This window comes from Scardinius erythrophthalmus (assembly GCF_964197995.2).
Source record: "Scardinius erythrophthalmus genome assembly, chromosome: 16".
NCBI lineage: Eukaryota > Metazoa > Chordata > Actinopteri > Cypriniformes > Leuciscidae > Scardinius > Scardinius erythrophthalmus.
The window spans coordinates 10303570-10322041 of record NC_138236.1 but is presented as its reverse complement, the minus strand read 5'-3'; the positions used below and the strand labels follow the sequence as shown (position 1 = coordinate 10322041).

The 18472-nt window shown below is 38.8% G+C and overlaps 1 protein-coding gene across 4 annotated transcripts in view; it reads right to left on the bottom strand.

The window, feature by feature from the left end:
* rspo2 (R-spondin 2) overlaps window positions 1-15869 on the bottom strand; it is a 56713-nt gene extending 40844 nt beyond the window's left edge. For all 4 annotated transcript variants that reach the window (XM_081389414.1, XM_081389416.1, XM_081389415.1 and 1 more), the window contains exon 1: window positions 15043-15869. In XM_081389414.1, the coding sequence (XP_081245540.1) occupies window positions 15043-15145 (103 nt within the window). In that variant the 5' untranslated portion in view covers window positions 15146-15869. The remainder of the gene's footprint in view (window positions 1-15042) is intronic.
* Between the last annotated feature and the right edge of the window lie 2603 nt (window positions 15870-18472).

Here is an 18472-nt window from a genome sequence, read left to right as displayed (position 1 = left end):
AATGAATAATCAGCATTACATGAATGAGAATCGAGAGAAAAGTCAGAGTTAGCACAGAGTCAGCTGTCTCATTTTGAAGTTCTGTCATCATTTACTCACCCTCATGTTGTTCCAATTTGCATAACTTTCTTTCTTCGGTGGAACACAAAAGGAGGTGTTAGGCTGAATGACAGCCTCAGCCACTATTCACTTTCATTGTAATCTCCATTTGTGGAAGGAAGAAAGTCATACGGCATTGGAACAACATGAGGGTAAATATTTTTGGGTAAACCATCCATTTAGAATCAGACACGCTCGCCTCTTATAATGGAAAAGAAACTGGGAGTATGCAATAAAACTTTCAGATCATCCACTAAAAGTGTGCCAGTCCCCACATTGTTCCACATGGTTGAAGGCAGTACATGGAAAACTGCATCAATCCACCCGCATTTGTTGCATCTGACTTTATTTGTCATGGTCATGGGTATGGAAATCACACTTTGCTGAAGATTAATACACCAGAGCCAGAATGGTGGGATATGGCAAGGGTACGTTTTGCTCTACAGGCACATTTCTCCTCAAATTTAGCAGAAAATATGCTGGACCTCACCTCCGACTACTTTGCAGCTGGAAATAGTCAGGATTTAGGCATCCATGTTTTTCTCCCCTAACTCCAGTTTACTTTAACAGATTGTACTGTATGCATATGTTTACAATTTAGGGCAATCCCATTACTTATAATGATTCTGCACCCATGTGTCTGAGTAAACACATTTGTTTCACGGCACTGGCTTATTAGCTTAGTGAGAGTGTTCCTGTGATACAGGCCCGGGAGGCATGGCAAGCACCGATGGATTTGTAGATTGGATCACCGCGAATGAATCGGTGGACATGATATCGAAACATGCCTTGTAAGTTTGGGCAGCTGGTACTGGTGTTAGTGTGTCTTTGCAGTTGGTGCAAGACAAAAGGAGATTCAGACCTGAGGGCAAACCTGCTGACGTGTATGCTAATACCTTGGCTTGGCTTTTAAGTCCGCAGAGAGATTGCAGAGCACACGTACGGGCTGATTATTGTCATTCATTTAAAGTAGGAAATACAGTCATTTAAGGTAGCCAATTATTTACACTGCCTCTAGAACTGAACACTTTCTCATTGATGAAACATTTATTCATTTATTTAGTTGACTTAGGGCCAGATTTACTAACAGCTTGCGCCAACTCAAACCCTCTTTTGCCATTAAAAAACTACAGTGAAAAATTAGTGCTGAAAAGGCGGACACAGTTATTTTTGCGACTGACCGTATTGTTTCCCTTTTAAGACGAAAAATTCATGGGAGGAGAGTATTGAAATGAATCATGCAAGGTGATTTACTACGGTTTGCGCTAGTCAAGTTACTGGTATTTGCGGCATTATTTACCGCCCCAAAAAAACATGTCTTAAACCAGACGCTAGTTTGCGCTGCTCTTGGTAGTTTTTAAAATCCAACTTTTTAAAACTTAGGGTTTGTATTTGGTAACCAAAAATGTTGTTGGTTCAATCCCTGGTGGGAATGAGACATGAGAAAAATTGTTTAAAGAAACTGAATTCAACAATATACATATTTTATATACTTTTTTTCTTGTTGGATATCCCATTTTATTCTGAAATATATCATATTAACGGGCTGTGAAAAGGGATTAGCATTATCTTCAGGCAAACTGCAATTAAGCTTGAAAGAGCAGACATTTTGATTCATGTAAATTCTCATTTAAAAAAGCAAATACAATGAATACCTGCTGATATGCTGTAATTCTTCAATGAGAATTTTGAATGAGAGGTCAAATAGCACTTTTTCTGTTATGAATCTCGTAAAAACGAAAAAAAAAAAAAATCTTTATGTGTGGACCAAAGACAGGTGTTGTAAGGTGCAAAAGGCAATCTGTCATGTCGGGCTATGTGTGAGAAGACATGTTTATGTTTCTGCACAGCTAACTCTTCTTCTTTAGAATGGAATTTGGAAGTTAGCAACTTTTTCCACTCCATGAATTCTTTTCAGAGTGAGATGTTCTATTATGGTCTCAGGTCTGTAAAGAAAGTTCAGAGGTGAAGTCTGAGATGAATCATTTTCTCGATCAGTATTTTGGTCTTGTTTCCAGTTAAAATATCTAAGCATCCTTAATAAAAGATAAATACAAGTGATTCACAAATCTGTGCCCAATACTAAGACTTTTTCAAAGAGACTTTATCTGTTATGAGCAGTTTTTATTTTTCTACCACTAGCAAAATATTTTAATATTATTATTAAGTTAAATTATTATTTAAAAATGAATTAAAATCATTTGTATTAAATTATTTGATGTATGCTTATAAAAAGACCTTAAAAAATAAGAAATGATAGCAGTGTAAGTGGCAGAGAAGCAAAGACATGAGGGTGGTGGTGGAGAGGGTGGTGGTGGAGAGGGTGGGAAGTGGAACGGTTAAAATTAGCACACCTGTTGGTAATTTATCACACATAAACCTCACACCTAATTTTCACACCTGTGGCACAATGGGTTCTGAATCCCACAATTCAGTCACACATGCTGTTCTACAAACATGCTAAACAGCTAGCAGTGGATTTTTTGGATGGAGAAAGAGCAATGTCGCTGCCAAAAGATCAGAGAAAAGACATGCCTGGGATAGTTTCACAACATTGAGCATTAGCGGACCTAACAAGACCCTCCTTTTTCGCCTGCCAGTGATCCAATCAAATTTCTTTTTTAAACCTCCTTTAGCGTTTGACAAAAAGTAAGTATACAGGTTTGGAACAACATGAAGGTAAATGCAGAATTTCATATCCATTTACGGCAAGTACTAAACGCTATCAAATATTTGTGGTCTGGTGAAGAAGCTGTCAGCGAACAAAATATTGATTTTGAAAATGATAGTTTTGAGAATATGTTTGAGATCGCAAATATGAGCCAGATACTGAATGAGCTCTGATGAGGACAGTGATAATGGTATAAAACATCTGCTCAAACTGAACCCTTCCAAGCTCCAAAAGGTAACAAAATATGCTTTATGTTATTCTTCTGTAATTGTCACTCTAATGAGGAGAGTTTTATATTATCATGTCAGGTGGAGATCCATCCGTGTTCGATATCGAGTTGCTAAAGACCCGAATATGTAATAATGATTGGCGAAACATTCATGCATTTAAGGATTAATGACTTTGAAATGTAGTGGTGAGTTTACTGAAATAAAGCACCATCAATGACGTATGTGGCTGACAAATGAGACCTCTGTAGTACGCGGCCTTCGAAATGAGACAGCTTATAATTTACTATTATTTTAAGCTTAGGCTATTCATTCAGTTACCTTTGTTTGCTCCTTGTATTTAAGTTCCTGTGTTTCAGTTTGTAGTTGGTGATTCTTGTCAACCTATGGGTTAACGTTAGTGTGAATTTTGGTCAAGTTTAATTTCTGAGTTGTTTGGGATTGTTAATAAAGACTGTTTGAATTTATTTTCTCCGTCATGCTTGCTAACCAGCAAACATGACAATATGAGGTTCCCAAATTTAATAGACCTAGAAATGTAATGCAAATTAATAAAAATCTTAAAACACCATGGGTATTTATTTTATTAAGAATAGGATTTTTTTCTAGAAATGTCAAGTTCTAAAATTCCTTTAAATATTGCTATAGAAGATCTTGGTCTGGTTGTTGCAGTTGTTACCCACCATTCTAAATGGTAGACATGACATGGTTCTTTTTATTCGTCCATTTTATCATTTGTCAGTGTATATCATGTATGAGTCGCTTGGAAAAGTAATAGCACAGCTGTTCTCAAGGCGCATCGTTTGAGGTATCACTCATGTCATTAGCTTAAATTATGAATTTGGTAAAGGATTTACTTTGAAACAATCACTCAGAGATCGCTAGTAAATTTGACAAATAATTACAAAGAAACGGCAAGTAACACATTGAATTAAACATGACATTTTGACGTAGAAAGTCTGAAATAGTATTTTCTTGTAAAAACTACTCCAATCATTTTTATTATTTGATATTAGTTTAATAATAAGCATTAACGGGTTGTTCAAAACTCAAACCAGAAGTTTGAGCACTAGTATTCGTGAAGCTTGCCTTCGCAAACACCTCTAAAAACTAAGTTTAGAATTATGAGTGCACATAAAACTCACCCAGCCACACATACATATACAGACACACTACCCATCAGACCTCCCTCTACACAGTATTGTTTGCCTTCACGCCTGAGTCTGTGCTATGCTATGGAACATGAAAGGTATTACCTCATTAACCCTTTAACGAGACCTCTTCTCCACCTCCCTGCCTCAACCCTTCCCTACAGGCCAGATCAGAAGTGATCCACAGGGTCAAAAGTGGAGAGCACCATGGGGGTGGTAGGCAGAAACATGCCGAGGAACCTCATATGGTCCCAACCACTGTGAGGGGACTTCAAAGCCTGATGCCCAAGACTGAGTCTTCTACTTCATAAATAGCTTCAGCAGACCCTCAAAAACTTCTATTGAGCTAATTAAGCAAAAATTCAACAGGATACCACGCAACACCCATGCCATCGACTTCAAAAACGGCAGGCATACGATAAGCATAAGCTTGAAAACAACAAAAACAGGTTCTACAGTTGCGGTTTCCTGCACACATGGGTGGCACAATGTATAAAATCTGCGTGTATTGTTACAAATTTGTCAAATCCCCGTGAAAACCTGGCCAGCGAGGACATGCCAGAACACTTCCAGATACAAATGAACACCAGGGCAGCGTTTTATGTAATGGCCGCTCATCTCATCTGCTCCCCAGGGCAGAGCTTACACTAAAGAGCTCTGTTATAATCACTCAACTTCAACCTCTTCTTGCTCTTACTAAAACAAACCTGTCTGGCAGCCAGATACATCTCAGATACGGCCCCTGTATGGCCCCGTACTCCCATAAACACGTTGGCCACACCATGCAACTCTCTTCTTTTGCTTTTGAGACTTGAAAGCACTGTTGATCTTGTCAAAGAAATTCTTGCTAAAAATGTTTGTTGGAAAAAAGTGATAACTTAGACGAGGCAAAAAAGCACCATAATGATAATTAAACGACTTTAACTATACACAACATTAACATAATATTACATATTACTTTATAAAAAAATATAAAGTTTTCAAAAAATAAATAATTAAATTTAAGCAGCACAGCTGTTTTCAAATTTGATAATAATAAGAAATGTTTCTTGAGAACTAATTCAGCACATTAGAAGTATCATGTGACTGAAGACTGGAGTAATGATGCCGGAAATCCAAACTGTTAATCATATAAAGCAATCGTGTCTCTTCAGAAAATTTGGGACTAAACCACTCAATTCATTTGGATTTGTTTTACAATCTCTTTACAAACTTTTTGAAGCATCAAATCGAAGCGTGATTTTTTAAAAAAAAAAGAAACTTTTACATCTTACAGCCCATTGTCAATTAATAAAAAATTTAAATTTTAATGAGTTTTACTATTTTTTACTCTTTAAAATTTTCATCAAAAGACAATGACAAAACAAAAATGTGTGCAAAAATGTATTTTGTTTCAAAGACACCAGACCTTTGTGCATGTTAATTACAGTGACAAGCTGGTATTATCCATTACTGGAGTGCCACCACCAAAGCCATTATTAGCACATGAACATGAAAACTACATGTGACCCCTGCCTGCGGATACCTTCAACGCACCGTCCCTCTCCGTGACAGCTGTTTACACAAGAGAAGACGGTGTGCTTCTGAGGTCTGGCTCTGGTTCAAATAAAATAATACACTGTTGAAGTCAGCCAAGATGTAATACAAGTGGATAACTGAGTGGGTGAAAAAAGGAGGAATTTGTGAAATGTGCATGGATATTTTCTCTTTCCCCACATCCTAAACCTTTTCTTTATCATTCACGCCGCCACTGGCCTGACCCCATCTAAATATCTATCTACCACTGAGCCCAGTGGGTAGTTAAAGACAAATGGACAATAAAGGGACAAAAACAGAGATATATATTGAAGTCGCACAATACATAGGCCTAAACTCACCACAATTGAAGTCGTCCTCTGCATTTCGAAACTTCAGAGTCTGATGAATTGAAGACCACATTAAAATCATATCTTGAGTTTGTGAATTTCTTCAAATTATGCGCAAAAGATCACAAAACACGGCTTTTTCTCTTCAGTTGTGTTCTATTTAGGTGGCACAATGCCAGACTACATTACATGCAGGCACATGACCCAGCATCAGCAAAGACAACGCAAAAACAGACAATAGAGTGGTGGAGGGAGGACGTATTTTTATAGGCCAACCCGGAAGTTAGCATCACCCTTGACAAAAAATACAAAAATACATCATCCCTGCACCACTCTATAGCTGCTGCAATACTACACTGAAACTTCCTGTTATCACGCAGCTTACTGGAATACTTGATTCTGATTGGTCAATCTGCAGGCAAAAATATAATGCCCGCTAAACTGTAAAACATAATACAACTATTTTAACTCAAATCAATATCAAACTCCTTACATATTTAACCCCAAGTATTCAAGACATTCAAAACATCAAGATATCAAAATAAGTCAAATAAGGGTAATACAAGACCTTTCCAATAAGAATCAGCATCCTGCTCATGAAGTAAGGGATTAGTCCTGATAACTATTTTCTAAACATATAGGAATAAAATATTTAATCTCAAATATGCACAAGCCTACTGTTTAGTTTGGGGTCAGTAAGACTTTTAAAAGTTTTTGAAAAAAGTATTTTTCACCAAGGCTGAATTTACTTGATCCAACAGTAACAGTAATATTGTGAAATATTATTACAAATTAAAATAGGCCTAACTGTTTTCTATTATAATATATTTTAAAATGTAATTTATTCCTGTGATGCAAAGCAGAATTTTCAGCAGCCGTTATTCCAGTTTTCAGTGTCACATAATCCTTCAGAAATCATTGATTTGGTGCTAAAGAAGCATTTCTTATTATCAGTGTTGAAAACAGTTGTGCTGCTTCATATGTTTGTGGAAACCATGATACTTTTTTGAGGATTCTTTGATAAATAAAAAGTTCAAAAGAACAAAATTCTTACTGACCCCAAACTTCTGAAAAGTAGTGTAAGCTAATTCAATATTTTCCTAATATATATAACTGTGTCCCTATACTGTATATTAGCTCAGTCTGTGAGAGAGAACTTATAAACCATTATAAATGTTACTTATAAAATTTTATAAGTGTAAATGTAAATGTAACCATGTTACTTATAAACCGGCATTATAGTAATGAAGTAAATTTATCATTTTTATACTCCAAGACATATCAAATTTATAAGATTGACAACGAATCATCTGAATAATAGCTTACAACGATAATTTCCCATTGCACAGCTTATTATATAATAGAGAACAGAATGTTTTAAAGACCTTTTTGTTTAGTTTCTTTTTGATTTAAGCGAGTTTTGCAATGACTCATGACTCCAAACAAATACGCTGATTACAGATACGAGCTGGCTACTGCACACAAACCACTGACACTTTCTCATCAAGGGCTAGTGACCCTTGAGGACCCCTTCACATCTAAGTTGTATGTTGAATCCTCACAGAAAGAGAGAGAGGGAGGGAGAGAGACAAAGAAAGACAATGAGCTTAGCGCCTGGGCACTGTAATGACTACCATGCCTGGCCTTGATTAAAACCACACCAGGACTTCTGGGTTCCACAGGCAGGCGGGCAGCATGCAGGCAGGGTGTCTCTGCCTCCCTTTCAAGCTCTTAGAAGGTCCAGACATCCTCGACCTAGACTCACGATGGAGACGGGCACAATGACAGGGCAAAGGGGACGAGACCCAAGCTCGATTCACAAACAAATTACAAGCAAGTGGTGTAGCTTTATTGCCCCTGACCGTATCACTTCCGCACTATACTGAAAGCAAGGCGTGTGGATGGCTGGTTTGATGTGGTCTGGATGCGTAATTAGAGGTCCTATCAAGCGCAGGGGAACAGAGGAGGCCTGTCCATCTGTCGGGTGTTAGAGAGATGGGGAGGGGGAAACGGCAGCCCAACGTTCCTCCTTGTTGTTGTTCCAGCGATTTGTGTAGGCGTGGATGTAAATATCTATCAGAGCCAGAGACAGGCCACACACGCCTGCATATGTAGCTATGTGTGTGTGTGTGTGTGTGTGTGTGTTTTTTATGGAGGAAGCCTCTAGAGCTCACGTTACAACAAGGCCCTCGCAGATCGATTCAGACTAGGTAGAAAGCCTGAATGCACACGGACAGACATACTCGCACATGGAGAACAAATGTGGTATGGAATAGAACCTGGCAAGGCCTGGGAACACAGAAAGCCTATACTTCAAGGCAGTTCGATTTTCTCCAACCCTTTCAGGACATTTTGAACCACCAATTAAATTCTTCAAAATGTCCTGCACACTCAACTGACACCCCATTAAGCGCCTTTCAGACAGGACGCGGAATGCGCGGCGATGATTTAGCGTAGCCCTTCAGACACAAAACGATTTGCGTTACGCTGTCCCTATACGACCTCAAACTTGTATCGTACAGCTCAGGAAATTCGCTGTTCATCCATTTTGATTTCCGCGCCTGTTTGGATGCCCCATTTCTATTGGCCGTGCAGGTAATCGTCACAGAGCGCAGTGGCAAAAGTTGAACTATTTTGAACTTTGACCACGGGGTGCGTGCGAGCTCGCCAATGGTGCACTCCGCAAACCATTGAAATAATTGGATTTCATAGCGCAGCACATTCCACATCCTGTCTGAAAGGGCCATTTTTTTTACATTCAAGCTCTGTTTCAAAATCTAGTGAACTTTCTCGCTGTCTACTACCTACACAGGCAGCTGCGTTGTAGAGTCCTAACTGAAATGTAACCACCAAATCTTAAGTGATTTGGAACGATCTACAAAGGAATTCATCATATAAATAATGCTATACACGGGACATTCGACACAAGAGGAATGGCACGATACGTCAATGAGAATTATTGGGATTATTGAATATTATTGAATTGTGTGAATATATACACATATGGCTTCTGTAAAAAAAGACACAAGCAATGCTGCCTTACAAATTGGGCAAAAAGTGAGCATCTTAGAACACACCATAATTAAGATGTCTTTTTTTTTTTTTTCTCTTGGAAAAGACACATGATGCCTTCAAAAGTTGCCAACAGGGGAATCTTACTAGGATTTGGAACACAGCAAATGTCTGTCACAGAACATGCAAAACTATGTCAGTGACATGTACAATGTTTGTCTCACTTCATCACATGTCCAGATGATACCAAATAGAACCAGAACTTGATGTAAAAAGCAATGCTTTGGAATAACATGCATGGTACAGATGTGCAAATGTAAATTACGCATTCTTACTTTCAAAATCAAAAAGAATGGAGTGAAACAGAAAGCAGGGGTCACAAGATGTAGGACTACCTTTTAAAAATGAACTACGCTTAACTTGACATGCCATCTTATAAGTGCAAGCTCATGCTCCCGATGGTGAAAAAAACTGAGACAATGAATAGGCTATGTCCACCTCATTTACATTTGCACATCAACATCTTCAAATTTCACTTATTTGTGTCATTGTATGATTTAAGTTACTATTTTAAACAATTTGTTTAATGTTAAAACAACTTGTGTTGTTCACCTCTTGGAAGTCCTATTTTCAAAAGTTTTATAGCTCAAACTTAAGAGAATCAGACTCAACTGGCTTACCATATTTAGCAGCCTTATAAGAAATGCATTAAAGTAAAATTAGTTTAGGGTCTGGCTGTCGTGGAAATAACAGAGGTGAGCATGTAAAAAAAAAAAAAAAAAAAAAAAAAAAAAAAAAAAATTGTAAAAGTACAGTGGACTTTTTGTCTGTGGCAAAACAGTTTTCAATCACCGTCAGGAAATATGGAGCTTATTATAATAGATTTATATAATAATTCTATTTTATTTCACATTTCCGAAAATGAACTTTTACAGTGTGGTAAATTGTAGCCTGAGAGCAAACCATCTGTTTGGCATTTAGCTTTGCCACCATATGGGATCTTCTGATGACAACAATTGAGGCCAGTGGAGAGGATGCCCTTGGTTACATTACCAAAAAAACTATGAATGCACAATGGGTATTTCTCTGCCGCGACATGACAAATAAAGGCGTGGAAAGTGTTACAAAACCTCTCTGAGCGGCATGCATTCAATTCTCATCAATGCTCCACTTTGAACATGAGGCAGTTCCCCTGGTGATGAGGAAAATGTCTGCACAAAGGATGCCTGGTCTGGACAGCAAGTTTGGGCCTGTTTAAATTTACAGAATTAATTGAGTTAATAGTGAAGTGGATGTGGGCACAGTCTTTTAGTAGTACATTTAAAGGGATACGGCCCCAGACAGTTGATGGGCCCCATTGACTTCATTTTTCCCATACTATGGAAGTCAATGCGGCCCATCAAATGTTTGGTTATAAATATTCTTCAAAATATCTTCTTTTGTGTTCAGCAGGAGAAAGAAATTCATACAGGTTTGGAACAACTTGAAGGTGAGTAAATGATGGCAGAATTTACATTTTTGGGTGAACTATCCCTTTAAGGGTTTTTAAAAATTGTGTAACACTTAAAACTGTCGGCTAATTAATCATGCTACTGGCTTTCTACGTAATCAGCCCCACGTCTATCTATATACACAAGCACCACATTCTGCAAGTAATGTAAAAACCCACTTAATACAATGTATAGGCTACATACTGACAAAAACACACCTTCAGGATAGCGGAATGGAGAAAGTGAGAGACAGAAACAGAGAGGGACATCTCATCGGATATTTGTTCACTTAGAGAACACCAAAAGATTTAATCCGTCTCAGGTGATGGTGCTCCCATTAAACCAACTGATCTCCTCAAATATGCCATCCATCCCTCCCTACAGTCTCTCCAGTGCCCCCAGATCAAACTCTTCATCTAATGATATTTACTCCCACGCATACTCAATTCTCAGAGATTCTCCAAAGCGATCACACCACGGATCGATGGCAAGCTATGGTGTGACAGGAAAGGGACACAGCGAACACACCCAACACCGTCTAACCTGCTGGAATAAAAAAGTCACTCCTGGCCAGCGGAATAAATGGCTGGGTGAGAGAGTTGGCTGTACTTGACAAAATTAAATGAACATCAATTTCATGAAACATCCCGTCCATTATGGATTAGAATGAAAGGAAATGTCACATTTTCCAAAAGAAGAGTGTCAGAATGTTTTTTTTTTATTATTGTTTTTTTTTTTTAAATAAAGAGGCTCTGGAGCAGTCACCCATCCTGTCACGCACTTCATCAGGACATTAAATGGCACGAACATAGCAAGAGCCAACATTAACACTTACACCCATAAACCTGGGACCTTACATAAACTTGTAGAAAGCGTAGCTCTAAACAGTTCTTTCTGTCCTTACTCATTTTAAACGTCTTCCCGGACAGATTTTAATAACAAAGAAGTCTTTTACATCCTACACTCTCGCAGTTTAACCGCTCAGGCCATTTTTTCTTACATGTATTCTCTAATTACATGCATTGGGCTGCACACACCATGTCTCTTGAATCAAAAGTTAATCCAAATATGAAAATTCTTGCATCTTTACTCACCCTTACATTGTCCCAAACCTGTATGCAAACATTGACTATCATTGCAATAAAAAATAAAAAAAAACACAACAGCAACATTGAGACGTTGTTCAAAATATCATCTTTTGTGCGTCACAGAAGAAAGAAACGCATATAGGTTTGGATTTGCTTAACTATGAACCATATTAACTTATGAAACATTTATCAATACAAAACAGTTTCTGAGGCATAATGGGACAGATTACCGTTTGCTGCCAGCAGATTAAGATATAACTGTTCGATAGTGTTAAAATACAGGTGCTTTCCCCCTAATCCCTTCAGGGTGAAGCTGAGGAGCTCAGGGATGGAGCTAAGCCTTTCCTCTCTTCCACTTTCCCATGGATTACCGCGACTGTGTTTCTCTGGAAACAGACTTCTATTAGTTCCATTACTGTGAGCTTAATCGGGCCGTTCATCAGAGCTAGCCGCTCCTTAACCTCCCGTAGTGCAGAGTTTCACTTAAAGTGCAAGTAGATGGCTTGAGTACAGAGATTGGTCAAATTCAAATTTGTATGTTCTTATATATACAATTAAAAAAAAAAGTCAAAAGTTGTCGTATTGAGAGCAGTAGCTCTGAGGTAAAAGCATTACCACCCCTCCTGAGCCTGGCCTGTCAAACCCGCAAGTCCTGTGTGAGAATGTTCTCTAGTCTCCGCTGGCACGTGAGCCCACAGTTTTATGTAGTCAGCAGGTGGCATCATTAGCCAAAGAATAAAAATGAAAAGTATTACCCCTGGGCCAAGCAATGATATCATTGCAAACTCGCTGGCATCTATAAAGCACTGAATGGGGGGTACAGAGGTGCAAATTTAATGTGTCTTTCTGTTGGCTTTGTTATATTCATATGAGGAAGGCTGTGCGAATACAAAGAGCTGACACAAAACCAATCACGAACAAAAACACAGAAAAAGTATGATTTGAGCTTCGATTTCAGTCTGCTCAGCTTTAGTGGACTATCTGTTGCGAATATACACACTTGTGGGGTGGTTAAGACAAAGCCTTGTAAAACAAGGTTCAAGAGGATTGACCGTGCCGCTGGGGTGATGTGGGATTGTAGTGCACACAATCACGCCAGAAAAGACTGCACATTAAGCTGTCTCAAGTGTGCCGAGGGCAAGAAAAACACTTAAGTGTTTTAGACTCAATTGAATAGTGACACATCCCTCAATAAGCATGATAAATATAGGAACGAAGCACATCTAAAAGCTTAATGGCATTTCAAACCGAAACAAGCCACATAGTACACACACCTTCAAACTCAAAACTCTAAGGCATGTTTTACAGATGCGTCACCATTTACAAATACAGTACAAAGGATCCCGCTCACCTCCAGATGCACTTCTGCCACCATTTTCTCCATCAAAATCTTTCAATCCTCCTGAAAATGCTTAACTAGTCTGCCTCTGCCAACAAGTTTGATCCTATTAAGAAAATTATATTACGTAGTATCTGAAATCGCAAATCTTGTAGAAAAACAGTGGGGCTGAAAACTTGTGTGTGCCAGTTCCCTACAGTGTCTGACTGATTATTTGCAGATGGGCAGTGGTTGGGGCTCTCAGCCGGAGCAGATCTCCCCTGGCATGCCATGCATATGATTAAATCTACGAATGCCTCCCAATTTACATCTCTGCGGATTTAAGCGCGCATATCAGCCATGGTGTCAGCAAGTGTCTTCATTTTGGCTCAAGTTAAATTGGGAGACATGTAGGCGGTTGTCCTGTCACATGCAGTGAATGAATGATGTTCCAGAGTTTAAGGTTTAGGGGGGACGGTTACGTTTGAAATGTTTGACTTCCAGCAGCCCCCCGTGTCCATATGCATTGGCTAAGCAAGGCAACCCCTTATATTTACTGATGGGTTAAATCCCTGTGGATCTTAAGTGTGGATTGTTATACTTGCAGCAGTTGTTCAAAGCTTAATCAATGTCTGTCTGTGAGATCAATTAAAAGCGGCTTAGGGCAAGAGGGGGGTCAGTGCATTTGAAAAGGGTAAAGGAAAGCTCAACTCATCAAATGGCCACCAGACAGCGCCGCACTGTGAGGGTCTCTGTTCTACAGTCAGTACTTTGAGAATGAATTGCCCATATTCTTTGAGATTATTCATACTATGAACACAGCTCTACAAAACAACATGAAGTGCAAATGTGAACTAGGCTAACCCATCACAATCAAAATGAGATTTGACATTAAAAAAAATATAAAGCTTCAATAAAGTGTGTGGATTATTCATAGACTTTCAGGGTGTCGACTTTTTTTTTGTTTAATGGCAGCAATTTTTGCGTTCCGAAAGCAATTACTATTTTTACGTTCCGAAATCAATTATTTGATGGCGTCGCTAACACATCCAACCGTCACTAGAATATTAAACACTTTCAAAGCAAAACATTAAAGATTAAATGATAAATATGTGAATTTATAATAAAATGAAAGCTTACATAGATATCTACTTACGTTTAGTAGTACTGGACGAAACATCTGAAGACGAAAGTATAACGCACTCTTTTCAGCTTGCTGAACTATTGATTTTTTTAAACCGGCTCTCAATTGTTCATGTCATGCGTTTTAAAGCTCTTAAACGGAGTTCTGGGCGCCGTAATTTATAACAAATTAAAGGAGTATTAACGTTAGGCTAGTTAAACATGAAGGCGCCGATGAAAAAAAAGGTAACGTTACGCTTTTTTTCACGTTTGGACCTTTAAAACGTATGCATCAAATGGAGACACCATATAGCCTAGAGCTTTCTCTGACAGGAACAGATGCTGAAACACAATCCCAATCCTAAATTATCATCTTGAAGGTACAACAACCCAATTGTCTTTTTTAAAATTCAGACAGTAGGCTAAACGTCCTAAAACTGCTTTCTTGGATTCAGTTCAGCATGCCAAAATATACTATAAACCAAAAAGGCTGCATGGACGAGTAACGTTAACAGGTTATTTACTCAATCTATGATAATAAAAAAATAAAAACGTCTTATTTTTTAACGTTTTGCCAACATACGTGTGACTAAAGCTACGAGAAGTTGCGGTGCCCATTACCTATAGTATTAACCTGTTGTACGTTCAAACGTGAAATTAAATGATCCGAGAACATCTCTCACCGAACCTCGTTCTACAAAAATTACCATGGTAACGATACATTTTCGCCAAATAGTCAAAACTAGTCATTTTTTACAATTGTAAAACTATGGCAACTTGCCACCGCTTCCATCAAAAAGTTAAATTGACAAAAAGATTCAGAAAGCGTGCTACGGTTACCATGGTATTTTTTTGTGACGAAGCAGCGTAACACCAGGTGGGACTGTCCCTGTCATGCGCTTACCGAAAGTCTATCTATGTAGAAGCGTCAGCTAAATGACTAATGTGAATTAATAAGCTGAAGCTTCTATCAAATCCACACGCACACAGGTCACTCACCTCTTTTGTTTCTTCTCCAGCGGTGAGACTGCTGCGTCTGACAGTGGCTGTAGTCCACACAGTTCAACACGATCAGCGCAAATGAGAACAGGCGAAACTGCATCTGGGCGGCTGTATGATTGTCCCGACTCAAGGTAGAAAGCGTCAAAGGTACTCGCCGCGAGCCTTCAAGGTCCGTATATGAGGTTTCAATATGTATATTTTCCCACAGAGGAGCAGGGAGTTGAGGAGTCCGGACTCGGTTGTGTCACACATAGAGAAAACACCATTTCTCACCACCGGTTAATGTCATTTTAGAGAGCGAAACGTGCTTTTTACACTAAAAAAAGCGTCTCGTTAATGTCTGTGGAGAAAGAAAAAGCTTTTAACTTGAGCTTCTTTGACTAAAAAATACACCTTGATGGTTCAATGTGTTTGCGAGTGAACTATTTCATTCAAAATAACTGAAGGAATTAGCGAATCTCCAAAAGCGCACGAGACGAGATGGGTGCCCTCAAAAGTAGATGCACAGAGCGAAAGAAATATACCTGCGCGAGTCCAGTCCAAAAAAAGAGAAACTTTGCCTATACATCAAGTTCCTTCCGACTGCCAAAGCGGACTTGGAACATCCAGCATCCCTCTCGCAGGAAAAGTTTAGTCCTTTCGTCCCCTAGACAGAGTGAGAAAACACATGGATGCAATAGTCTGCAAAAGCTCTATAATAAACCCTTGAGGTGCATGAGGATGTGTGTGTAACTGTGGCATATGCTGCAGTGCTCGGCTGGTGATGGAGTATCACTCTACTGGTGCTGATGCTATATAGGCGCTGCTGTCACGTGGAGACTCCCAAGATCTTGTGGGGTTTTTCGGAGCACTTTCAGAAGCCCCTCGGCCAGAGAGAGGGCTGTTCTCCCCCTCCTTGTTTAAGTTTTAGAAGATGACAAATGGAATTTCTCCTACTGTATCTATACAACACAGATGAGCTTCCCCAGGGTCCTAAGTGCATTGGCTTGAATTAAAAGCAGTGTGAATTTTGTAGTTTACTCATTAAATTAGTTTTTTTTTTCTCTAATCATAAACCTGACATATATAAAAAAACAGTAACTTCACATAAAATACAATTTAATAATTATTTAATAATTATTAATAATACTGCGTACAAATACCTGAGCTGAAATCTTCATTTTATTGTTCCATCCTGTTGGCAAAACAAACAAACAAAAATTTTGCTGGTCTTTACTGGTCTCTGTGAGCAATTTTCAGGTGATGAGACCAGTTTGGCGACCCAATAAACCAGCTGAACTTTAGTTTGGCCAGAGTGAGAGACCAGTTTAAACCTGCTATAAGACCAGCAAACCTATTAAAGATGGTTAAAATGTTTTTTTTGTTTGTTTTTGTTTTTAAGCCAGGATGAAATCAGAAAACTAAAAATAATACATTATGAGAAGGAAAAATATTTGTACTCATATTATCCCTGTTATAATGATGTAAATGTCTCAGTTTGATGTTTGGAAACTGTAAACACTATTAAAATTTGAAAGACTGCAATTTTATTTTTATATATTAGCATTAATACAACTTAATCTATTCAGGTCGATTATAACGGCTTTCATTTAAGCTATTAAAATGAGTTTAAACAAGTTTTTAAACTATTTAAAATAGAAAAAGAATGAGTGCTGCTGAGGCAATTTTCCTTGAGAAGCTTCTTTGCCAAAATGGACATTAATTGCTTTGAAATGCAAGAAATGTTTTACCCAGGTTGACCACTAGGTGTGGCACTTAATCTTTAATTTTTATATCTTTTTTTTTTTTCATGTTCTTGGACTTCATCTTAAAATGTATTTCCCCCTTCTATCAGTTTGGCTCAGATTAGCTAGAACTCTTCCAGGTTAGGTCAAGGTGTGCAGCGCCTGATTCAGGTACCAATAGACTTGCGTATAACAAACAGGTGTTATGCAAGGCAGCACTTTAAACAGTCCGCACAGAATCTCTGTTCCCTCCTCAGAAAAAAAAAAAAAAAAAAACATTTGTCATTTCTAAGTGATGACACTCTCTCCTCGAGAGCCCTTTGATGTTCAGATCAAAGTGAAATTCTCCTAAAGTCAATGTTAATTATATGACAGCTATTTGTCTCCATCAGTACAACACAATAGTGTTTCATTTCTCATTAAAAAAAATCTTATTGAAGATATGTATTTATTCCCCTGCCTTCATAACTAGAGTTGTATCAGGTTGCTTTCCTCCCCTAAGAGTACCTGAAGACTTTCAATCTTTCTCCATCATTTGAGTGCATACTATACATAAACCTAAATTCAAAACAAGTGATTCCCTGACAATATAAAGCTTTTTAGGACAGACGCTGCAATGATCGCTCATATTACAGAAAAGCTACTCTAAAAAAAAAAAACAGGCATTGCCTTGTAAAAATGCATTTGCAAGTTGGAAAACAAGACTCAAGGAATAATCCCGACAAAAATTTATTAGGGAACATGCGTTGTATATTTTAATTATGTGGCCTGTGTTTGAACAAATGCCTTAACCTTTTCACGTAGGGGAAAAGCAATGAACAATGCGAAAAAGGGAAAGATTATGTAGCCATTTTAACCAAAACCTACGTTGACCTTTTCGTTTGGGTGTTTGTTTATTTATTTTAAGTGAAGTGACAGACGTTGTGGTGGACAACCTTCTCAGCCGCACGTCTGCTGTTGGTCTGGATGTCTTACTAAAACAACATCTGAGACAGCACTCCTAAGGTGAATGTGATAATTAAGGGCTAGGAGGGTTTTATTTTCGTAATGTGTCATGGCACAGGACCGGTAAACCAATCACTTTAGCCCACCCCCCCTTCCTCCCCGCCTGCTCGCTCGCTGGGAAAGTAAAGGTGACGTCAGTTGTTTTAGATGTCTGGCTGGGAGCCCGAGCGCTGTGGCAGCTATAAGCCCCCTCTTCACTCGTCCGGAGAGACAGGGCCCATAAACATGTCAGCTGATAGAGAGGCCAAAGCAGACATTAAGACACGCTTCGAATCCCAGCCTGCAGCGTCTGCGAACGGTAGGGATGGAAACAGAAAACGTATAGAGCGTTAGGCTGTAGGTGTCGTGCGCGGAAGATGTGATGAGATGGGAAAGGTGGAGAGGCATTACGTTGATTGTCTAGCGCATCTGACGTGCCCGTCTGCGAACAAAGAGGACGAGCGGCATTGAAAATGACAACGCGAGTTCGGGATGATCACCTTTCCGTGCCCTCTTCGCATAACAGCGCCGTAAACGCAGCAGACTAAACACTCATTCATCATTACGGCGCATGCATGTGCAGCGGCACAAAACCCCCCATCCCACTCAGTGACTCAGAGCACATTAAAACTTCATCTATTACACAAAAGATCACAACCACTTAACCCTCAACCACCATTCGCAATGTCCAGGAATAAAATGCAAGCATGAGGTGAAGA